This window comes from Sciurus carolinensis, chromosome 5 (assembly GCF_902686445.1).
Source record: "Sciurus carolinensis chromosome 5, mSciCar1.2, whole genome shotgun sequence".
Taxonomy (NCBI): Eukaryota; Metazoa; Chordata; class Mammalia; order Rodentia; family Sciuridae; genus Sciurus; species Sciurus carolinensis.
The window spans coordinates 114383073-114408574 of record NC_062217.1 but is presented as its reverse complement, the minus strand read 5'-3'; the positions used below and the strand labels follow the sequence as shown (position 1 = coordinate 114408574).

The following is a 25502-nucleotide window of genomic DNA, read 5'->3' as shown; positions in this document are numbered from 1 at the left end:
TCAACCCAACAGTTCTTCACAACCCAATAGTACTTTCTGATCTTGTAACTGTTCTTCACACCGCTTAAGAAATTCCATACAGTAAGTACTCCGTACTGAAAATCTAGAGTGGTTTCTATTTTTCCTCCTGCACTCTGACTGATACACCAACTAAACAAATTCTAGATTTGGAAAAATAACCTGGCTCTTTAAAATTTTAATCCTGTGGGAAACAAACCTTTATGAAATATCCAGTCTGACCTTAAGACTAATGAAGAAACTTTTTAAAAAAAGAAAACCCTAAAAATGTTTGGTAATGTTAGAGTTTGAAGTAATGCTACTAGAATTTTCCAATTTGATTGATTAAAGGTTTTGGGAAATCTGCTACTCTAAGAAGAGGTTATCATGACCCAAAGTGTATCACCTTTAAAAGAAAATATCTTGGCATTTCATTTAAGACTGAGGTTATTTTTAGTCACGACTTCTCAAGTAAATTATACACATAGACACATACACCACATACAAATACACCCACCCACACCTGGATATTGGATTCATTCCTTCTCTCTATCCCAAACATTATTGACTTATTTTGTTGACCATGTGATACTTTGTAATTATTTGTATTAGTGTGTGCATTCTTCAACTACACTGAGGTACCTACAGCACAGAAATTTGTTGTTTCAAGTGTTGGGGACATTTGCACATGGAGGAAAGGGACATTCGCTCTCAGAAGTGAAGTTATTTGAAAGCGGAGACAACATTTCTAACAAAAGTGTTTTAATTAAAGCCTTGATTCACAAGTCAAAACTAAGCAGACTGTGGTATCCTTGGATGTTATTTACAGAGCACACACCTGAGTAGATATTGTACATCAAGGGTGTACTTTTTATGTACAATGAAGATGTGTAGGCTTTTGTATTAAATACTGAGAGAAATAACATTCATATTTTAAAAATTGATGCATTATATTGAAAAACAACACTATAAAGAGCAGCCATTTGAAAGCCTACTGTCAATCTTTAAAAATCCTTCTGGATTCTAACATTGCCAAGGCAAGCTCTTGGGAATACTTTGTGGAAATTTTTCATGAGGTACTAAACCCAACTCAAATTACTTTGATTATTCCTACAAAAGCATTCTAACTTTCGTTGAATGGCCATACTAAAAGAGGCTCTGGGTTAAATGCAGTACAGAAGAAAGTACAACAGAACTTAAAGGAAACACAACTAAGAATGATGTGTTAAATGGCATCACCTGAGAATGCCCACATACAATCCAAAGGTGAATGTTGCTGCTCTAGACTGAAGTGGGAATGGTAACCAACTATAAGAAGAACAACAGGTAAATTTAGGAGTTGTTTTACCTTTCAAAGTAGCAAGTGAACTGGTCTGTTTATTCAGCTTATTTAGCTATGTTTTGACATCATTCCATGCATAGCCACTATTAAAACACACACACACACACACACACACACACACACACACACACACACTTCTACTTGATCTCCCAAGGTCTGACTTTGAAACCAGGTTGCTCAGTCCATCAATGCACTTTGACAGGGAGGTGCCAATTATTAGACAGTTGGTACAAACTAAACCAATGAAGCCTGAAGCAGAGCAAAGATGATGCACACATTTGTAAACCCATTGTCATCGTTGTAGGTAACCCAGTCCTAATGCAAAGGGGAAAGACTCCTGCAGACACCACCCTCAGGAGGCTACTCTTGCATTGCTTCCTGGTTTCCTTATCACCACCCTTCTGAAACAGGCAAAATTGTTAGAAAACTAAGCCACACATAGTTTGGCAAGAAGATTTCTTGGGACAAAGGCAAAGCCATAGAAGAAAAAAAATACTAAAATGGGAAAAAACAACAGACCCTCTCTGAGACCAGTGCAGTTATCCTAAGAACACTTACTTTTAAATGTTAATTCAGATACATAGCAACATCATAGTAACATAGTAGTTCTTTTTTTTTTTTTTTTTCCAGAAGCTCAAATGTTTCATGGTAAATGAACCTACAGAAACATCCTGAGTAATCTTTGCCTGCAGTGGGGAAAGAAGGCATTGACAGACAGGTGGTCACAGGATAAAACCAAACTAAAAGAACATCTAATTTTAGATCCTGTAACTAGAGAAAGTCATGTTCTCTAAAAATCACAGGGCAACATGCAAAGAAAATGCCATAGGGATATTTTCTATTTCCTAAAAGGTCCTTTAGACTTCCTCTGTCTTATCTTTGACCAGAGAGTCTTCCAATGAACACGCTTTTAATTTCACACTTTCCAAGAAACGGTTCCTTACCTTTCATAATGTCTGCGGGTGCAAGTGGCGGCGCTGGTGCTCCCAGGATTACCGCCTAATTCATCATAAATATGTTTCCACTGACGGCGGGCTGTTATCTGAAAAAATGGCAATGAGAAATTCAATCTAGCACCATCAGAGAGTCACAGTGCCAGGCTTCAATACATATGCAACAGTCAGAAGAGAACAGTCTGTTCTGGAAACCCAGAAACAGAGAAGTCCAAGTGAGTATATGGGGAGACTTGTGGTTTTATAGCAAGATCTCACTTTACAGTAAAAATGGAATTCAACTTTTGGCTCTATATTTCTGTCACCCTTGTGCATTTTCATTAAGGTATCTCCCTGGCTATTCAGGTTTGCCCCCATGGTCCCAAACTCATACCCTGTTCCTTCACCTCATGTGAAAAATCATCAAAATAAAATCACATTTCCACTAAACTTTATCTTAGTTTGTCAGTTTAAATGGATCAAAATTAACACTGGTTGCTTAAGGCTGGTGGAGGGGGGTGGTCATGTCCAGGGGTTAAAAAAAAAAAAAAAAAGAACTCTTCACCAAACATGCTTTTGTATCTTCTGATTTTTGAACTATGTGATATGCTACCTACTTTAAAGTATAAATAAAATGATTACATAGATTAAAGTGATCAATTGGTTGAGGAATTTATAGTCATCTCAGGCTCTATTTTTATGCCAGCTCCTATAACTACCAAAACAATACCACAAATCTGAAACTGTACATGTCACAAGCTGTTTATTTTTATTTACTTAGGTCAGGAAAATGGGATATTGATCAAATCCTATGAAAACTTACATATTCCAAAGTTAGAATGCTCACTATGTGTATTATTGAGTTGGGTGAATAAAACAAATAGCTTGAAATATACTGAACTGCTCACTGTGGTCTTTTTTTTTTAAATATTACTTTTGTACATGAATTAAGATTTTAACAAAATAACAGATGCAAGATCTGGCAAATGATTACTTTGGGGAAACCACGACACTTACTACATCCAAGCAAGACTAGTGTTTCCTTGAAACTAGGAAGACAGGGCAAGTTCTGAGGTCCTGGTGAACATTTCAAAACTGGGTTACAGGAAAACTGTGCCACTGGAATATGTAGGGGACAGAGCACAGCAAAGGTGCCAGTGGCATTTAGTATAATCAGAGCAGGAATTTTGTTTGAAAAATATCCACAGAGTTCCCAGCACCAGCAGAGTTCATGAAGGGGTGAAAAGCATCAGTGGGGCTGGGGGAAATCTCAATTTGCAACTGGGAGGACTTTGTAACTGCAGTCCAAGGAGAAGGGTGGGGAGATATTACAGGGCAAATGGTACCTTTTCCATTTCTAATATAAAATTACCCTTTTATTTCCATAAACCCTTCTCAACAGATCCAAATAAGATCTCAAAGACAAGGTTAGTTTTGTATTCTTCAATTTCCCAAAAAGCATTCTCAAACCTATTTCTTTCAGTAGCTCTCATTAGAGTGAACCATGTCTTACATCTATTAGTATAGACAACTGAAAAAAATCCTTCATATTTATGGTTTGGTTTAGATATTTGATTTCAAACCCCTTTAAAACACTCAATATACAAATTTTGGAAAATCATTATATACTGAATTACAATCTCCCTCCAATCTTTAAATGATACAATCTTGAGCTGATCTATTCTAGGGTCATCTATGGAGGAAGAAGATGATCATCTCCCAGGGGTTTCAAGGGACCTTAGAATACTGGGTTCCCTTGAAACACACCTCCACCTTCCCCTCCCTCAGATGAGGTGTGAAGGTCCAGGAAAGCACAGCGAGGCCAGAGAGCAGCCTAGGTGTGTCCCTGTGGTCACTTGAGAAGAAACCTTCACTCTCGTCCTTATATCTCTTGTACACAGCACTTTACATGGTATAAAAGATTCTCACTTGCTATCATTTAATCTTCTCTTAGCCTATGGGATAGGTTGTTGGAATCTCCTTCACAGATAAAGGAGGCAAGACTCAGAGCTTGCATAACTTACCCAAGGACACACAGCAGTACAGCAGTAAAACCCAGATTCATAATATGGTTGGTTGTCCTAAGAGAAGGCTCAAACTTCTATCCACAACATCAAAGCAGCCTCCTCATCAGAATGACCTGATGAACGGGCCATGCTTGTAGCAAGGTGGTAACAGAACTCTGGGGCCTCTTCCATCAGATGAAGCAGATGACTACAGAAATCACAGCTTTTGCTATCAGTTCTCAACCTTTAAAGTTTTTGGCCTTTCTCTTTGGGAAAATACCACTAACAGGTCAGCATGAATCAAAGGTTAGATTGGGGAATCGTGCACTGAAATTTTATTGTCAACTATGAAGTCAAACTATGTTTCCTTCCATTCTGACTATTTGTGTCTCTGGTTAGGATAAGAGGGTCTGTATTATGTTCACTGAGACCCAGTGAAGTCCCAATTACATCAGAATTCATCCACCTACCCCTTCATTCATTCACCAACAATTTACCAAATATCCTCCATTTGTTGGGTCTTAAGCTAGCAGTTGGGTGCAAAGATGAAAAACAGACCCAACATTCAATGTGACTGATTCTAGTGGGGGATACCAACAACAAACAAATGAACATACAGACAAAATAGCACAAGTCATGAAAAAGGTGACACTTTATACATTTCACTGCTGATAGGGACATTTAGTGCAGGCACACTGGCCTTGTCTCCCTCCCACAACATACCATTTAGACAAGGGATTGTCCTATCAAACCCTTGCTCTCATAAAAATGACAAACCTGTTTTAAGAATAAATAATGAATTATCCAAAGGGGAAAAAGGCAATCTCACACTAGGTTTGAAACCACGGCAGCTGGAAGCACCACTGTGCGTTAGTAAGCCATGTGCAGCCAGCTCAGGGTCTATGTTAGCCCCCTGGCTAGTAGGTTCTGGTGTTTCAATACAGTTTTTATCAGGGGGGAGGGGATTTCATCTGGAGTAAAGACAGGGCTGGGCCTTGGAGAAAGTGGTCTCTCTGCTCACTGAGCTCCACTGGACAGACTGGGTGCATAAGACAATTTTGAGATATTTTCTTTCTATGGCAAAGTCATAAAATGCACCCTTCCCAACTGCTTAATGCTTTTGAAGTACAGGGTTCTCTTGAGCACACGGATCTTTTTTTTTTTTTTTTTTTTAATTTTCTTTGTCATCTCCAAATGCACTCTAAATTTAAATGATGACCATGGTCTATAAAGTAAGGAATTTTTAAACTCCTTCCACTGTCCAAACCCATCAGGGATCTCAAAAACCAATAAGGAAAGGGGAAAGGGCAGGAAACTCTTCTAACCCATCTCTTAACCTCCTGTAAATCTCCCATCGACACTAACACGTTTTAGCTGTGCCTAATTATGAATTTCCTTGGGGTTTATATTCTGTCATCCAATGTCCTCTCTGGGGTTATGTTAGCTTTAAAACCCCACCTGGGGTAAAACCAATGTCTGCCTCTTGCTATCTAGTCCCCAACCCCAGCCAGCTGGAAAATTTAATCGATGCTAGTTTGTTCAACTCTCTTACCCAAACCTCAGGCCTCCTGGTTATATTTATGTTTCAACCTGATCTTTTATTATATTAGGTTTTTAAGAAAATGTCTAGTTTTTCATTTCCAAATCAAAATGGCCAAATTTGTCCAAGCAGTTATTTCTCTTGGATTGTGCTTCCCCCGTCCCTCCTTCAAGGTCTTTACTTGGATGACAGAGATTCGTGACATCACCATCTACCATTGCTGACCATTTTCGGGTTACAGAGAGGTTATAGAGAGGCATGGAAGAGGATGAAAGGTAGAGGGCGAGGAGACAGCATGGAAAAAAAGGGATGTTCCACCAGGTGCACATGCCTATAATCCCAGAGGCTTGGAAGGCTGAGGCAGGAAGATTGCGAGTTCAAAGCCCAGCCTTAGCAACTTAGTGAGGCCCTAAACAACTCAGTGAGACCCTGTTTCTAAATAAAATATAACAAAAGGGCTGGGGATGTGGCTCAGTGGTTAAGCACCCCTAGGTTCAATCTCTGGTACCAAAAACAAACAAACAAAAACCCCACTGCTTTCAAGGACTTATAATTTAGCAAGAAGCATAATTCCATGCAATTAACCACAAGCAGGATGAAAAACTGAGCAGACCACACCCCGGTAAAATAAACCAATCTGGGTGCATGTGACTCTAATCTCACTTTGAAGACACTTGAAAGTTACTTCTTTCAATGGTGTAGGCAGGATTTAGGGAACACTATGAAAAGCACTCCATGACTATTAGGTTCATAAAATTTTCACTGCTTATAAATATAGTGGTTTTCATACTGCTCTGTAGAACCCAGGTGGTGTTTTAAAGGTGGCCTGAAACTCACTCTCCACACTGCTGAATCTGGTCAAGAACAGGTCTAATGAGTGGGAAGAAGCTGTCCCGTCCACAATTTTATTTGATGAAAATATTCTGTCACTTAAAAAAAAGAAAAATTGAGAACAACCATTATGTTAACCCAAGACTCTTGGAGCCTTGATTTCTCTAGCCTTAAGATTTCAGAGTCAAATAATGCCAGTATTTTTGTGGCCTGGTGATGAAACAGCAATCAGAAATCTTTTTGGACTCTGGTTCTTCCAATGGCTTGAGAATATATAAGAAATATGAAGTCAAAGGAGCATTTTCCTGCACACAGTGTTGCCCAGGCTGCTCTGAGAAACAGCCTCTTTCTCAGGACACCTTGAGAGCCAACTGAATTCAAGGAAGATGACTTTTTTTTCCTGGTAGTACTCCAGGAACCGGAGCCTTTCAAAACTACATGACATCATCTTTGGCCTCAAGAACTCTGAATTAAGCCAGAGGCTTTGTCTGTCCAGAAAACTAAGGTTAGATTCAGAGGATGTCTTGAAAATGATGTCAAAGCCAGAATTTGATGTCAAAGCCTAATCCTTCCAGCAAGAAGACAAGTGACTTCTTCTAGATGAAAAATCATGGTCCTAATCTCACTGGTGGGAAGAGAAGAGGCCGCTCACCGACACTCAAAGAAGGTACCACCAAGTGTCACCCTCTGTCTCCAGGGTAAGATTTCCTCAACACCCATTTCCCTACCCTGCCTTCACTCCAAATATTGTGTCTGGCTTATCATCAAATGGTTAGCCAAATGGAAATTGCTTTAGCAAACCATATGCTGCATCCTGGTAATACCCCAAGCTACTCTTCAAGCCTTAACTGCTTCCCCAGACACTGAGGTGAAGGTCTCTATAGCTCATCAGTAAAGTCATATCCAGTTCTGCCTCTTCAACTGTAGATGATCCATTCTCAAATGTTTGGGAGGAAAAGTTGGATAGATGACTGCAGAGGAAGGATCCTCACTGCCAACCAATCAAAATGCCAGAATATTGTTTTTTGGGAAATCAAATCTGTTCAATGCATTTCTGATCTCTAAACCTAAAAATGAAGTGACACTTTATACATTTCCAGCAAAGGCGGAGGAGGCTGAGGGATTGTATATATCATTAGTCAAATGCTATAAAGGCTTAAAATAAAACTTCTGCTCCTCTTTTTTTTTTTAATTCAATTTGAGGGTTGTGAAGGACTGAAATGAAATAATCCATAATCCACAATTCAAACCAGAAGGTTTGGAATAGTTTATAACCACAAACAAAAACAAGCCAATTAAGATGGCCTCTTTTTCAACCAGAAGGAATTTCAGAAGATGTCTTTATCCAATCACAAGTTAACAGCAGAAGTAATACATCTACAAATTTTAAACTTGCACTTTTTGATTATTACTGAATATTTACATTATCAAGATTTCTTGACCCATCTCCTAAATTCACGTTTTTCCCAAGAATCAGATAAAATCTCAACGAGTAACTAGTCCATCTGGTAAAGCTCATGTTGGAATGGACGGAAAGATGTTGTTAACAAAAGCAATTTATTAGATCCTCTTTCCAAGACATGGACCCAAATATATAGAAAACATTTTAAATATATAAGAAATTACTAGGATGGAAGGTATATGACAAGAAATGGTCATTCATGAATGTCTTTCCTCCCAGTCATGCTACAGAGGTTGAGACCATTGTTGAGACTAAAAGAATCCCTCGATGACCCCGTGCAATTCATTTCATCTTCCTGTGTCCCAGTTTACTCATTTATAAAATGAGGCTATGAACTGGAACAGAGCAAGAATTCTTTTATGCACAATGGTTAATTCAGGAAAGATAAAATACATGACAGTGCTACACTTTCCCTTATTCAAAGTGAAATGGTTCTAAGTTGAATCCTAACTTAGACTACCACTTTACAGAATCGAAAAATACTCATCAGAAACTTGGTGTTGCTTGTGAACCCTGGAAATATTCTAGCATGTTTATATAGTAGCTGTATGAAGTCAAATTTCTAATCTTTGATATTTGGCTCAGTTGGGGGTCCCATTTTGAAGCTAGGAGCTACAGGAGATGGTAGGCTTCAGTGTTAATAATCACAATTACCACTGGGTTTGAATTAATATCATCTGGAGAGCATGAAAGAGGATTCCCTGGTTCTGAGGCCCAGGCCTCAGTATAGAATTCACAGGTTGGGCTGGTGGTCTAAACAACTACTTACACTTCAAAGTTTCTCCTTGAAAACTTGAGTCCCAATTCTTGAGTAACTTCTGGAAGTCACTGATGTAGAAGATGCTAAGATTTCTTTGAGCTCTAAATGATACGTCTATAGTTGTTTTTGATATCAAATAATCTCAGAGATAAGTATCTTCTAGTAACTGCAATGACAGCTTAAACTCTCAGACTCTGGATATTCTCAGTGTAGGATACATTTCCTAGACTGACTTCAAAATTGAATGTTCACTGATCATCTCAAATTTTTACTTGTCAAAATATGCCAACATGCCTGTAATCCCAGTGCCTTGGGAGACTGAGTCAGGAGGATCATAAGTTAAAAGATAGCCTCAGCAACTTAGCAAGGTGCTAACCAACTTAGTAAGACCCTGTCTCAAAATAAATAAATTAAATTAAAATTAAAAAGAAAATAAAAAGGATTGAAGATGTGGTTAAGTGGTTAAGAGCCTTTGGGTTCAACTCCCAGTAACAAAAACAAACAAAAAACAAAACAAAGACCAAACAAACAAAAAATGCCAAGAGAAAAATATATTCAACACATAGGAGTTCTGGAGGCTTAGATGTAGGATGGCAGTGGTGAACACACATGCCTACGGGGCTAACAGGCAGCACGAAGCATCAATGAAAGAAGCAAAGTGGGAAGGAAATAGGGAGGAATTCTTTAAAAATCCTGTTCATTGCTGGGTGTAGTAGTGCATGCCTATAATTCCAGCAGCTCAGGAGGCTGAGGCAGGAGGATCACAGATCTGAAGCCAGCCTAAGCTATTTAGTGAGGGCCTGGGCAATTTAATGAGACCCTGTCTCAAAATATAAAATAAAAAAGGACTGGGGATATGACTCAGTGGTTAAGCACCCTTGGGTTCAATTCTAGTACTCTCCCCCCCAAAAAATCTGTTTATAACCAGCTAGAGGGCAGATACCAATCTGTATTTCCATATTCTCCCACCTCAATCAAGGGCATCAGAATATGTCATCTGCACATATGCAAATTGGCATGAGGATATTCTAAGAGGAAGGGAACTGAGAATCAACAAAGAATCCCCTTCCTGGTTGCTTGTCCCAGCCACCTAATCATCCTATTTTAACTTACTTGAATTTTCTGTGCTCAACTTTGTTTTACCTCCATATTCTCCACCATCATTTAATTCATTCTCTCTTTCTGGAAAGCCATGACCATTCATCTCTAAATCCCATTTCATTCCCCCCACTCAAATCTGCTCAAATGACATCAGAGCCATCAAGCCTTCCTTCCTCCATCCCCACTGGGGAATTGCTTTATCTCTACAGAGCACTGATCTTTTTCCACCTCGTTCCATAGCTACTGTTTCTCCTGAATGGTAAGTAACTTAAGGACAAGAACCACAGGCTTAGATATTTTGCTTTTCTTACAGTGTCTAACACAAGCCTTTTACACACCAAGTATTCTGTAAATATGTGATCAGGTGATTTGTTATTCATTCATTCAACAAAATAATAAATACTATTTGTTGAAAGATTCCACAAATACCCTGAAACTTATCAGAAGTTTCTTTTGTACCTTCTACACCAACTTGCTGTCTCATGGAAAAAAAAAAAAATCTTTGTAAAGATACAGAAGATACAAAAGCAGGAAAAACTGATTCTGTGAAATGTGCTGGCACTCTTCCTATCAGTGAATAACAAAAAGTTCCTGAGTTTTTAAAAAGACATTTCATAATGTTGTGCAATATCATATAACTATCTGCAATCACAGTTCATAAAAATGTGTTCTCCTATTCTTCATATTAAAAGTTAGATTTAAAAGTCTAGGCTGTGGGGTTGACAACTAAGTTATCTTTTTCACATGGATGAAATATATAATTAACTCAAGATTCTGGAAAACTATGAGATACAGTGACAAGGAATCCATATCCTGGTCCTATCAACAGACTCAACCAAGTGAAAAATTATAGTATTTATTTTTACACAGGGTACATGATAAAATAAATATTTCCAATAAATTCATGTCCATGAAATCCATATTTTATATGTAGTTCATATGAGTATTGTATTTTCTTATAAACACACATATATACCCCATATATTAAATATATATTTTATATATACATATAATCACATCAAAGAATTTCTAGTCAGAGTTCATAGCAGATCTCTCTACAGTAAATACCAGGTTATCTGAATTGCATAATGTTTGCCATCTTTTCCTGTCCCAAGCCTCTAACATCAAACCATTATATTAGTTTATGGAACAATATGCTTTATCTGGTAAGAAACACTGGTTGTTGTGTTTGGGCTAACATAAATTTTATTTTCTTGACTTTGTGTCTCTTACTGTCATTTTACTTTGGTACAGAGATATTCCAGATTACTTCTTAAGGAAAGAAAAAATAATTTCTTACTCAATTGCAGAAGAAACAGCACAACTTAATCTGATCATTGTGTGGAGGAGAAAATATTTCCAGTGACGACATCTTCCTATGTCAATTGATTTTATTATAGATGTCATCTCTGTGTGCTATATTAATGCAGCTCTTTTTTCTTACTTCAAGATCTTAATCTTAGTTTGTTGCTCTAACATTTTATTGGTTCAGAATACATGCTGTAAAAATCCGTGGCCATCAAATTTTCCCGTGGGCTAAAAATAACCCATTCCTGTCAGTTGGAATTAGCTGATAAAGAGTGTCAGAGCCTGTTCTGAATAAGTTTGATAACTTCCTGTTTATGCAGCACTGACCCTTGTCTAATAAAGCTTCTTTGCCCTAGAACGAAAGGAGATTCTGCTGCATTCTATTCCTTAATGGCCAATCCTGATTACTTTTGAAAGCCTTTAATACATTTCCCATATTAGACATGAACAGATGTCAGGTATGTTGCCAAGGGAAATTTCTTTTATGCAATCTTGGCTTGTTGTACAATAATAGCCCTTTCTCAACATGGGAAAAAATTACAGACCCAACTAATTTCCCTGACAGGGGAGAGTTACATATGTTTTCCACTTGTAGTTTTTACGACAAGTTTACAATTTTGCCAAACCTGGAACTAATTGGGACTGTTTCCAAAAGCAGCCCAATAAACCCCCAAAAGTGTAGAGCCATTTGAAAAGGCAGTCAATGATGGTTTGCTTTTGCATTTTCTCCATTTTGGCCAAAGAGAGGGGGAAAGTTAGATTGCAAAATTACTTCATTTAAGTTGCTTAAACACTTACTGTTTCATATCCTCCCAGTTTTTGAGCAGCTTGAAACATAGTCCAAAGGTTAACTGTTAGAGGGACAATAAGTATTTAGATAAGCATTGCATTAACATAATTCCAAGAAATGTCAATTAAAACATTTTGTTCTGTTTTTCAATGAGAAAGAGAAAAAAAGAAATACTAATGTACCCCAGAGAGCTAAATTCTTAGGAAATATTTTGCCAAAGGGCATTCAACAACAGAATCTATTATTACCACTTAAAATATTTCTTAAGAAACAGTCACAAAACTACAGAGAGGTTCTACTTTTAGGATAAAAGACAACACAATTTTAGTCCTGTTGCCATCAGTAGAGCAAGAAAGGTTGAATTAGAGTGACCTTGAGAAAATGTGCCAGGATTTCAAAACTGGAGTTGGTCTTGCTCAGTCTTCAGAAAGAAGCCGTTGACTAAATAGTAATAAGTAATGCTTCCCTCAGATAAGACCTTTCTGGGATCAATAAATTATAGCTACTTTAATATATGATTACCTTCCTAATATTAAGACCATCTGATGGCAACACTATATTAAAGGCTCAGACCATATTTCATGAGCATGTGGTGCCTTGAATGACAAAGAAAACAAGTAATTCATGTGTGAGGCAACCAACTCACAACAGGTCAAAGGGAAGGAAGATGTTCATTCATAAAGCAACTGAGTCATGAGCCCACTTAATTCCCTAATTTGCCTGTGTGATGTTGCAAATAGGTTTTTGTCCAGGTTCTTTTTGTTGGGTTTGTACATGTTTATACTGTTAAACAACTATGCCCAATTGCCAGCAACCTTGTTTCATTTGTACCAAATACCATGGAATGTGACTGCTACAGATTTGATTCTTTTGTAAGAGGGGGGAAAATTGAACTTCTAGTCATTCCTTGGTAAGGGAAATGAATAAAATGAAAATTAAAAAAAAAAAGGGGCTCTTTGACACAACGTGTTCGCAAAGCCTCATTGAACCTTGCACTATTTCAAAGCTATCAAGAGCCCTGCCTCGGCCTTGATTTAATCTGAACCAATGCATAATGCAACAAAGCTGTTCATAGTACATTAATTTTACTTCTATTTCAAGCAACCAGTTTTCAGACAAACATTGTAATCATTCGTAGTTATATAAGTTTATAATGGCTGTGAGTGTTCTCTTGCAATCAGTGCCAATTGCTATTAGGTATGTAAATTGTTATGTAAAACATACAGGTTTGACATTCTTCATCAAAATGACACATGGTTTTAATCTAGGAAGATGCGTTTAGAGAAAATACTATTTCAAGCCAGAGGCTCATTGCTTTGTGCACCACTAAATCCAGACAGAGGCAAAATATATATTCATTTGTGAACTCAGGGCAACATCAGCATTTCTTCTCTTTTTGGTATGAAATTGTGCTGGGCTCTGAGATCCCTGGTCTACTTATACACAGTGATACTTAGATGTGTATCTCAAAGTTATTCAAAACTGGGACCTCTGGTTTAAATCTATATATTTCTTGTCTCCCCTGAGGTCATATTTTTGTTATCTTTTAACAAATTGGGGGCATAGGAAATGTGTTTTTCTCTTTGTGGTTGTTTTGTCCATCTTTAAATGTCTGTCTTTCACAGGCAACATCTGGCCTGATCAGGCTACGTCATATTATTATCTCACAAGAAAGGCGTTACAGACACTCAAGATTGACAAAACAGAAAATGAGAAAACTTTCAACATGTCTATTTCCAGTCATAATCAGTGGATTCAAACCTATAAATATCTCACTGCAACTGTCCCAGAAGGGAACAATGTAGCGGAAAGAGGCAGGGAAAAAATTCTTGGCTGGGACAATTTGGAGATTTAGTATAAACAGAGAACACCATCCCCAGATTTGGATTTCAACATAATTCCAAGTAAAAAAAAAAAAAAAAAAAAAAAAAAAAAAAAACCAAAAAACAAAACTTCTTTTCCCCGTTTCAAAGAATTTGAGCAATCTTGATATTTCAGAAATGAAAACTAGTATACTTACTCTGTTTAAAACCTAAATAGGGTATTCGTTCTATCGGCGTTTTCCTTTCTTTCATGTACTTATAAAGTGCCACCAAAAAGGCCTGTTCATCTGCCCTGCACTCTTCACCAATGGCCAGCTTTGGTTTTTCTTCATTGGAGACTTTTTTACAATTTGTATGGTTATTCTTCGGCTTGGTCAAGGCTGACCTGGCCTCACATTTCACCTGCAAAACAGAAAATACACCACATCAAATCAGGCACAGCACTGGAGGGTTTACAAAGACATGACTGGTGACATTTCCTGATGGGAAGGATGAATCAGTAAGTGACTCTTGCCCTGGAATGGCTTTTCAGAAGTATCATTGAATATGAACTAGCTTAGGATCAGGGGATGGCCAATTTGTAAAGGGCCACATGTTAAATATCCTAGGGTTTTGGGCCCTATGGTCTCTGTTGTAATTACCCTGTTCTAGCCCGAGAGCAATATGTAAATGAACTGGTGTGGCTGTGTTCCAATAAAACTTTACTGACAGAAACAGGTGGCCAGTGGGCCATAGTTTGCTTAACTACACCAGTTTCTTTTAGACTCTCTACAAGTATGCTGATGCAAAATCAGAGTTAGTGTTTGTATGAACATTTTTTGAGTTCCTTGACACATCTTTATTTCCCTAAGGGGTACCATCAGTGTCCTTGAACAAACTTTGCTTTCTAAATAAATTGTCCCAGATTGTAACACTTTGTATCAAAATGAATGACAAGTTTGGTAAACTTATCTTGTTGCTATTCTTGCCAGCAACCTGGAAAAACAAGTCAATGCCAGCAGATACTGGTAGCAAGAATATCAGCCGGGTCTCTGCTGTCTGTCACCTAAGGGTGACGCCTGAATACACCCTCAGTAGGAAACAAAAGATCTCACTCTTTAACGAGGACTTCTTCCTTTTCAGTCAGCTCTGAGAATAAGAGGTCAGCTAAAAATTCAAGAAGAGTGAGTGAAAAGCTCCATGATTAAGAAATAAATGGTGGTAGGCGCTCCAGATGTTCCTCCGTCCACACTACAGGCGAATATGGAACTCGGCATGTGGAGCTGCTAACCTAATGTTCCCTCCTAGCTGCCATGTTCTACAAGAGGCCTTTGATGGTTGTTAAATATAACGCTAAGTTGCTGAGCTATTTTAATTGTAAAAGGGGGAAGTACAAAGGGTCAGACTTGGAGTTCAAGTGCGCCCATGGGGAATGTGTACATTCCAATATTCTTTACATCTCCATATCTAACATCGGGCAGGAAGAGGGCAAGTGCTGAGGAAATGTTATGAATAAAAATGTCCCACAGATTCTACAGTGTTCTCCATTTCAGATTTCTGAACCCTTTTTTCTTTCCCTGCAGATCCTCTTTCCAAGCACTAAGAACATAAAAGGCTACACTTATGTATTAAAGGAAAGCATCTTCTGCAAGGGTTTTCTTTATTGCTTATTCTCTCAAGTGAACGCATCAGATTAATGTGGTTAGACCGGTCCTGGAAAAATAAAACTCACGCACAACTCATTCAGTAGGGCCTCTAGATAAGGTTTTAATTTTTAAGGGGCTGTGGAAATGAGATTAAAACATTTTCTCCATGTAGAAGTTTTACTTTCGATCTTCTCAGACTTGAGTACTTTGTGGTATTATACGAAGGCAAACATCCTGTGAAACTTTATGTTGTCATCATCTTTCACTGCCAAATTTTAGGTTGTTGGGTCCAAAGTTCTGATGAAATGTATAATTTGATGGCTCATAAAATCACTCCAGTTTTAATTTATATTGCTTTTCAGCCCTTTTTGAGTGTTTACTATGTGGCCAAGGTCTATTGTAAAAGGTGTTCAGATATTATTTCATTTCATGCTCACAGCCCTTATGGGGTAGGTTATTATTCTCAAATTAGAAAAGTGGAAATTGAGGTCAATAGAATGAGTAACATGTATACATGTACAAGTTCATGTGAATATGCACAAATTCATAAGTGGTGAGTCTGGAATTGAATGCAGCCTCTCTCTAGGGTTTGTGGTTTTAAACACTATGCTTTACTGACATTCTTAATAAAAATGTTAAAATCTGCAGTCAAAATAAACATTTTAATTGAAAAAGCATATCTTATTACGAGGCATTACAAAAGCTACCACTTAAAAATGTGATTTATCAAGTGAGACATAAAATATAAAACTAGGTGCGCCTTTCAAATCATAGAAGAGCTCCATTCCTTCGATTGGAGATAAAACTAAGAGAAGAAAAGTCAACATCAACATCGAATGAGCACCCACGATGACCTACATACAGTGCTGTGGGCTTCAGAGAGTCCACCTTCATGTCCAAAAATATTGCAAAAGGGGGGGTATCTAGCACCATTTTACAGTGAAGGAACCTGAAACTGAGAGAGGTCATGGTCTTGTCAAATGCCTGGTGAGGGGCAGATGAGTGGGTTTGGAGCTCAAGTCTGCCTCACTCCAAACTCCAGTCCAGTACAGAAAGAGTAGAACTAAAGGCTGTGGGAAAAACAGGCTGAGGCTTAAATCTTCAGTGGTAACGGACAGATCATCTCTATTATTAGGTCAGAAGCACCACTGTTAAGGTACTATGAGATTTGCTTTTCAATGTCTAGAGTTGTTCAACCCTCTGCCTCACCTGTGCAAAAACACCCAGAAACAGAAGGAAGGTACACAGGGGTACACTAACCAGATCCAAAGTCATTCCCACTCCCTGCTTCACAGCATAGGCTCTCAGTGAAGCCAGGGTGCTGCCTGGTGAACTGCATCCTGATCTCAGTGGGTGCCCCAGCATGCTGCACCCAAGGAGCCAAGGTATCAGTAAAAATCGAACAAGCAAACAGTGGTTTTCCATCTCCCACTAGCTTGATAACATTTTTTTTTTTTTTTTCAGTTTACATAAGTGAGCACTTTAGAGTATTATTCTGTTTCTGGGTAGGACCAAGTTCTTTTCTATACTTCTCCCCACATTTACCCAGCATATTCTCAACATTTTAATCTACTGAATTATTGCAGTGCAGGTGGAATAGAAACATGAGCTAGTCCTCAGGTTGACCTTGAGAAAGCCCAGTCTTTTGATAGTGACAGTTAATTACTAGATCTGTTTTTCCTGACCTGAACACCACACACCTGTTGAGTTCATGAAGCGCTCTGGGGTTTCCAAAGTGATTGAGGAAGTACTAATTAGAGAATCAACATTTAATGTTTTCAATGAACCACCACCTATTTGATATTAACCACATCCTTCCATGGGATCGAGTTATAACTAATCTAGTCTTTAACTGGGGCACAAAGATGTGCTGAACTAGTAATAAACAAGCTAGAGTTCTAATCTTGGTTTGGCCACTGACTTGCTGGGTGACCCTCAGTGTTTTCCTTGGTGAAGCAAGAAGGATAATCCCTGGGATAGTTCTGAGATGTAAATGACTTGACAAATACTGAAAATAATGGAAGTATTGCATCTGTGAAATATCAACATACATTTGTGATTTAAATGAAAGCAAATATTGCACACCATAGTTTCCTTCTTTATGTTCCTTCTGAATATAAACCACCTGTTATACACTTCTTATCTTTGGAAAATGCTTGAAAGCTACAGGGAAATATTTGCCTTCTATCAATATAAGACTTTAATTAGTGACTTAGGCCAAGTTTTATCTAGAGAAGATCGCTCTATGAACAAAAGTGGGCTTCAGATCTGCTGCTTTAACATGATCCCAGGAAAAAGTCAGGATTTGAGCTGAATGCATTAAAGATGACTTCAGAGAACTGGTAGCTTTTTCCCCCATGTGACTTTTGCTGTCTTTGAGAAGTCACAAAATCCTCTCTCCCTGGGAAAACAGGGTCTTGCAAAGCTGCCATCATGTACTCATTGAAGAGAGTACAACCTTTTGATAGTGACAGGCAAATTACCAGGCATGAACACAAACCCAGAGGGTCCCACTCTAGGTGCTTTGCTGTGTGGAGCTGCAGGAAGCTGGTACTTATCCATAGTTAGAAATGGTCTGTTTGAAGCACTTTTGAAAAAAAAAAGAAAAAGAACAGTCACACAGGCCTTAAAGTCAAATAGCTCTTTGTCACCTAACATGTTGCTTCCAGTTCAGAAAATGATCAGATGGTCACAGCTTACACTCTCTACTGTAGCATTTCATGGGAAAAGACCACTTTACGAAACAAGTGCCATTTTAATAGCTGTCCTGGTTCCGGATGTGGCTTGTTTATTCTGTAGGATATTTTAGACAGGTACCAACAGACGAGATCACCACACTTCACACCTACCAATCTTCCTAAGCAAGTTGATGTGGTTTTGCAGACTGGCTGGAAATGACCAAGGCAGGACTCTAATCCAAGACTCCAAAAGGAGCCATGCATTTGACCAGTCCCCAGGAGCTGACTGCAGCATGACATTCACCATAGCACATGAACAATGGAAGGGTGCTCTGTCCCCTTGTAAAGATTCTGAATGGCAGCACTGGTGGGAGGTGGGGTAAAGGGGTCACTTAGAAAACTCAGGCTTGACTTCCCTCCCCTCTAAGGGGAATAAGTCAGTGGATACTTAATACAGCCCATCCTTAGAGCAGGCTCCTATTTTCCTCAGCTTTGTGAGCCTGAGTGTTAAGTCCGAGCTGCCTTCCATGGAGAGGAACATTGGAAGCAGTGTTCTTTCAGATCAAACTGTATGAGTTTTAGAAGATCCCCAGAGGCATACTTGGTAGTAACTCCGAAGGACAAGGGAAGGAGCTTCTTCCTGCTGGATTCAGGCACAGTATGTGCTGGAGTAAACACATGATGTCACTCTTCAGGCGTGGACCAGCACCAACACGAGGCATGGGCAGTTCACACTCTGCTGAATGTGATAGATCTAAACCCTTTGTGCTCCACTCTGCAGAATCTCGCAGGAACTTGCAAACTATATCATGTTCATATCACAAGGAATAAGCGATTCCAGCTGACATCCTTTAAGACCAAGGAAACCAAAGCCCTAGGTAGGCAACTCAAGAGTCCTGTCCAGTTCACAGGAAAATGTCCTTCATAGTATCCATGCGCACTCACTATAGAAGGTCAATTGGAAAATGCACATTTCTACTTATTGGGCTCTTATTAACCCTTTGGAAGCATGAAGAAATCCTACCCAAAGAGTCTTCAGAACTTCTTGATGAAACAATCATAAATGAAGATAAGATTTATGGAATGTGAATGTCTAGGACATTTATTGTACCCAGAAAGGGGTGGAGTACATGGTAGATAAATAGTAGACTGTCAACACAAAACCAAATTCATTTTTTTTTTTCCTGCAGCAAAATCTTCCAAATTCACCAATAATCCAAATGCTCCCATTTTCAAAAGTTCAGTTCTTGCATCTGGAAATCTGCTGTCAGTTCAAATCTGGTTTTCAATTCAGGTCACAAATGGATTATTGCTGTCTTTGGCTCAGAAACAACACCCACACACAAACACCCAGTGACTGGAACGTGGAAATCTGAACCAATCTCACAAAAATCAAAAAGATAAGTCTAAAATTATGACGTGACTCTTCACTTTTTGAGGGGCTAAATAATTTGGGTGCACACTTTAAAGATTCCAAATAATGCTCAGGCAAAATGGGCTGGACCAAAGGAGGCCCGGAATTGAGACTTTCTACACTAACGGAGATCTTTAAAAACATATAAGTGGATACATGAGAATATGTTTACATACAAATATTTTGCTATGTGTCTTTAATTTTATTCTAGTGTGAATTAGAGGTGACTTTGAAAAGTACATAACTAAAAAGATTAATTCCAGCCATTTCTAATTTCATCCTCCGCTAATCTCTGAAACATATTTAGATGAACACTTTCAGAAAGAGGATGGTTCAGCTGGTCTATTTTTAATACGAGCAGAGTAAACTATGTCATTGTGTCACCTACTATGAAATCTCAGCCCCAGTGACGTGGGTGCTTAATCATCTGTCCTTTATCCAACAGGCCAAACTGGGAGGTGGGAAGCCTTTCTGTTGACAAATCAAAATGCCTGCCTCCCACCACCCCCAGACACCAGGGAGGGGAGATGTTGGGAACAGACACGGCATAGTGCTTTCAAAGGCTCTGAATACCAAAGTCAGATTCTGAATTGAAAACTGCCACCAAGGCACAAGAGCAGAGAGATGAAGAGGAAAAGGAAAAACGAAAAGATGCAGCACAGTGAATACTATGGAGTGAATGATCATACCTTGGCAACAGCTTTACCATCGGAATTATTGTTGGAATCCTTAGCTCCACTGAATGAATCTCTTCTTTGTGGGCATGGTTTCTTTTTGCGTGGTCTGCCTTTAAGATTTGGCGCTGAAAACAAATGGAGAATAATTGATATACATTTTCATTGGCATGGCTTTCCTTAGTAAAGACTCAGAATCTTACAGCAGTGCTCTCCTCTAATTGTTCAGAGAAATGTACATATTTGTGACAGCCAATTCTCATTAGATGCTTCTCTCTCCGGAGGGTTGCAGCTTGGTAGACTATCCCCCTCTGTATGTTTTCCCAAGCTAAATTATTGTACTTGACTATGTCTAATTAATATAAAAAAAATTAAGCCTAAAGGATGATGATAAGAAAAATGCCCTTCCCCACTGTTAGAAAAGAAGCATTTGGGGCTGAAAGATAACCCTGAACCAGGCTTCATGATCATTCTTTGTATTTGGTTTTGTATCTTATTTTCAGAAACCTAAGTGATATGCCAGCCCATTATGGTATCATAGTAATCTAACACTTGAAAACATCCCCCTTTGAAAGTGTTTGGAGACATGAACATTTTCTCAAATTATCATACAGAGTAAGGAGAGAGAGAAAGGGAGAGCAAGAGAGAGAGAGAGAGAGAGAGAGAGAGAGGGAAGAAAAAGAGAGCTATGGAGAGAGTCATTCACAATAACAAGCTGCAAAGTATTTTTATGTGTATTTACTAATAATATCATGACCAGCATGTTTCAAATCTCAATAAATCTAGGAGATACATTTAAATCAGCATGTTTTCTTTTTCAATATATTTTTTATGAAGATCTAGAGGGTTATTTAAAATAAATCTCAAAGATTATGCTGGAGTTAACTTGTTTCCGCTGATTACACTTTTTAAAAGCCATAGACAAGGTATAAATCAGTTCTATTTCATCCTTGATGTTGAGCTTGGTTCCTTTTTGGATCTGTACAAAACGTAGTGGGGCAGAGGAGGCTGCTGTTTATTGAGTGCTATGACAGACTGTCCGGCAGCAGGCTTCACATTTGATTTCATCAGTCACTTAAGTCCAGCAAAATCAAAACCAACCAACTAACCAAACTGCCCTTCAACAATTCCAAACTCATGAATTCACCCCGGCAACTTCTTCCAGACCTTTAAAGATACCCATACTTTCTATTTTTTTCGGGGATGATTATGACAATGTCGAATCTGAACAACACGAACCCTCTTAACTGTTGTTAATCTTACTTATGACACGCAGTTTAACCCGTGGTTTGGGACATTTTTACCTTGTACTCATTTTACAGACACAATTAATCCTATTAATCTGATTTTCTGCTGGGGATATCAGTTTTTGTTGTGAAGCTCAGCAAGGCAGAGAGAGCTGCCTTGACAATCAGAGAGAAAAACAAACAAAAGTTCAAAAAGTGGTTTCGGGAGCCTAGGTTTCCCCTTCCCAATCCCGCTCTCATCTCATTCCTAAAAACGTTGATCTGAAAGTCCATCCCAGAAAGCCAGCCCGGAATTATCAAAGGTAAACAAGCTCGCAAACAAAATCAAGCAAAGAGAAAGTAGAGATTACCCATTCCAGTCGACAAACATCTGCCTGATTGATGTCTGTGTTCATGAAAGCTACGGCATGTGACTGCTCCCCGGCCACATCCCTGAAGTCTCCACTCCGTGTGTGTCAGCCTCCCTGTGAATGCTCCCCGCGAGGCTCGGTCTCTGCTTACAACTCCCCTCCCCCGGCAGCTCCATTACTCATGTAAACACTCGGCAGTGACTAGCACCGAGTGTGTGGGATGAGCTCTGAGCACTTTGCTGGAGCTGCCAGACTGGCAGGGAGGGCTCTGCTCTCTCCACCTCCCCGCACGGGGTTGGTGATTTCATCTGGCCTGTTTTGTGGATCCTGACCTCTTGCTCCTCCGACAGAGCGTGATGCCACGTTCCATGAATCTGACACAGTCCACAGCCTGGAGCCAGGGTGTGGACTATTTTGTTTAGAAGACTTTTGTGTAGCACAGAAGTGTTTCCACAAGTGACCCAAGTGTTAAGACTTTAATGACCCCGAGGAAAGGATGTACTTTCATGTCCCTTATCAAAATAATAGCCCAGCAGAAAAGCTGACAGAAACAAACAGAACTCCGGGGAGCAGGTCCGAGATATTTCATCAGAAGACACAAAACAATATTGCCTCTGTTCTAAGACTTGTTACTATCATCTTCCCCTCCCAGCATTTTGGTGAAAAGCACTTAAACCTAAAAGGCATTTATTTCCAGAAAAGCTTTCAAATCCCAAAGGCCTTTTCGAAAAAGATAACTTGCATTGAACATGCCATTTTAAATACTAAAGGCAAAGGTTCCAGGAACCGACAAGAAGTCATCCCCCAACTGAGTCTATTTTCTCAACTCTTTGAGCTGTTTTCAGAACACAGAGAAGCACAAGTCCTTCCCCAGCAGATTCTGAGAATTACAAATTTAGAACAGACTAGCACCAAATATTCTGGTCACATAAACTGAAACTCTAAATGGAATTTGATCAAGAGCAAAAACCTTTGGTTCCTAATAGGACAAGCACTTGTATATCTCAGGTACTGTTAGGTAATTCCCACCAGCAGCTTAAGCCTCGAACTCAACTCTTTTAGCCAGCCTCCCCTCTGAACTCTTTTTCTGTCCTTCTCTTATGGAACATATCACTAAATTCCATGTGTTTGAGCTGCGTTTTTTGGCATATTATTATACTGAACTGGTCAGTCCTTAAGGGCAGGACCATGTTCATTCAGCTGTCATCTGCCCCAGCACAACACTCAGGAGGCGGCATTACATAATAAATTTATGGAATGAGCAAGTGACTAATGGAAATAAAGATGTCCATATATCCTTTGCAACTTCATGAACTGGGCTGGCCAATGTGACCACTTGATATACTTGTCACTCTGGACACTGGTAAAACTGCATTCACCTTTATGACTTACATGGATGCTCAAGGAACATAAGCCAAAGACTTGATGTTGCATGGTGAACTGGGATAGAAGCCTCAGGCCTGTAGCTCCTGATCACTGTTGAGCCATTGCATTTGGTATCTTGTCCCACATGCAATGAACAAATGCCCTGAAGAGCACAAATGTTCAATGCCCCAGGAGCAGGGGAACAGGAAGGACTGGGCAGGAATCCCCATAGTACAAATGAGATCTTTTGGAGTCAAAAGACCCCAGGTGAAGCTTTGGGATTGAGGGGCTGCCTTTTGGGGAAAGCATAATTTCTGGTTTCTAGGCCTTATCTTTTTCTCCTTGGGGCCAGTGAAACAAATCATTTTCTAGTCCAGTGATTCAAAGTAAATACACCATGATGCGATGGTGAGCCAGGGACAGGGTGGGCTCTGGATTTTTATTCATTTACTTAAGAAACAGCTCCAGCCCTTCCAACTACCCTGGATGGACCTGTTTCTACCCTCTTCTTGAACGCCAAGGGCTACATACATACTGGAAGAACAAAAAGTCCAAGATTCCAGAATTGTAGCAGCTTTGGTGCTTTATGTTGGACTAATCTCTATTTACAAAGTTCCGTTGAGAAGCCAGTGGTGTACTCCCCTGGTGCACACTTGACTCTGGTCAGTTCTTAAATAAGTGACAGTGCAAAGCAATAAATGTACACCTATTTGGGCTTGTATGTATAATACTGTGCCCTGCCCTGGCCTGGCTCACCATGGAGTTCAGTAAGTGCTTTTTGCATGGATATTTTCAATATTACACACCCATAACCAAAGTAGCTCATACTTCATACTTGCTATGTGCTGGTTACTGTTTGGGATGCTTTGCATGTACTAACTCATTTAGAACTTACGACAAACCAACGAGGGAGGTGCGAATTCTTATTCCCATTTTACAGATCAAGAAACTGAGGCAGAGATGAAATGATTTGTCTCAGGTCATGCAAATGGTTATTGGTAGTGGGATTCCAACCCAGGCAACTGGATTTTATCCAGAGTTTCTGCTTTAAGCAAATTCTCTCTAATAGACACACACACACTCACTCTGCCTCATAAATGACGTATTCATATTCATATTAACTTGAGGTGACTGTCACCAGCAAGCATGAAAACACTCTCAAATACTGCACAGTGTCCATCGCAGCAAGCACTCAGCATCCCCTTGACTTGACAGAGAACAGGATCTCCCCCAGTCTAAGACTAGACTCAGCAGTGGGCGATAGGACTTCATTAAAGTCACTAAAACTTTGCCAGTGTCCCATACACATTACCCTTCACAGCAGGCCTGTGACTCTTCTGCCTAATCAATGAAAAGATCTCTGGTTTAAAAAAAAAAATTATTTTCTCTGATAGTCCATCTGTTCCTCTTACTCAGTGACAAGAAATTAACAAGTATTCACCTTTGTGAAGCCATGGTGACTTCTATAGGTGTTAATCCACAGAGAACCAAGCTACCTCCAGCAGTCCAGGCTACTCTGACATCTAATCCATGTTTGTGCTATTGTTTTCTTTTTAAAAAATATTTTAAAGTATTAATGAATTATAGCTATTTTCTCAACGACAGAGCAAAACAAGTTCAGACACGTTCGGGCAGGGCAGGTGTGGGAAACTTTCATCTCAGCCCTGACTCTTGTAACAATAATAATAATAAAACAAAGGAAATGTAACCAGTTACTGGCAGAGTAAATTGCTTTTGGCTTAAATGTTCCTGTTTTTTTTCTACTGTGTTCTTCCTGTCATGACCATCCCTCTCTTTCTCTCTTTTTATAGCATTTATGCTCTTGGAAATACCATGAAGATAAACTGCTATAAAAGCTGGATTGACTCATCAGTTAGCAACTCTCTCTTCCCATTTTGCAGAGAGAGAGGATTTTTGTTGCCAACACAGCTACATATTCTCTCGAGAAATTCTTTGTGAGACTGGGGATTGGGAATTGGGAATGGAAAACCGGGGATAATTTTCCTAAGAGTTTGACCCCCAGGGTCAATGGCTACAGGAAGTTGACAGAGCGTTAACTCATTTAATTTGCAAGTTGTACATGTGTGCCCGCGCATGTGCATCAATGTATGTTTTAAGCACAAGCCAGAAAACAAGACTCCACTGATTGAAGAATTAGGTTCTGACAAACATTAGTCTATGTATAGTCTGTGTTCCTGATAATAAAGGCATTTCTGTAATGCCTTTCTGTTGAGGATCACAATTCTCTGGTAGATTT

The 25502-nt window shown here is 39.1% G+C and overlaps 1 protein-coding gene across 1 annotated transcript in view; it reads right to left on the bottom strand.

Annotated features, from left to right (window-relative positions):
* Window positions 1–25502, bottom strand: part of Arid5b (AT-rich interaction domain 5B) — a 178677-nt gene that overhangs the window by 22612 nt on the left and 130563 nt on the right. The window contains 4 exon segments of the mRNA XM_047554478.1: window positions 2284–2381; window positions 12078–12130; window positions 14090–14294; window positions 20299–20411. Of these exon segments, the coding sequence (XP_047410434.1) occupies window positions 2284–2381; window positions 12078–12130; window positions 14090–14294; window positions 20299–20411 (469 nt within the window).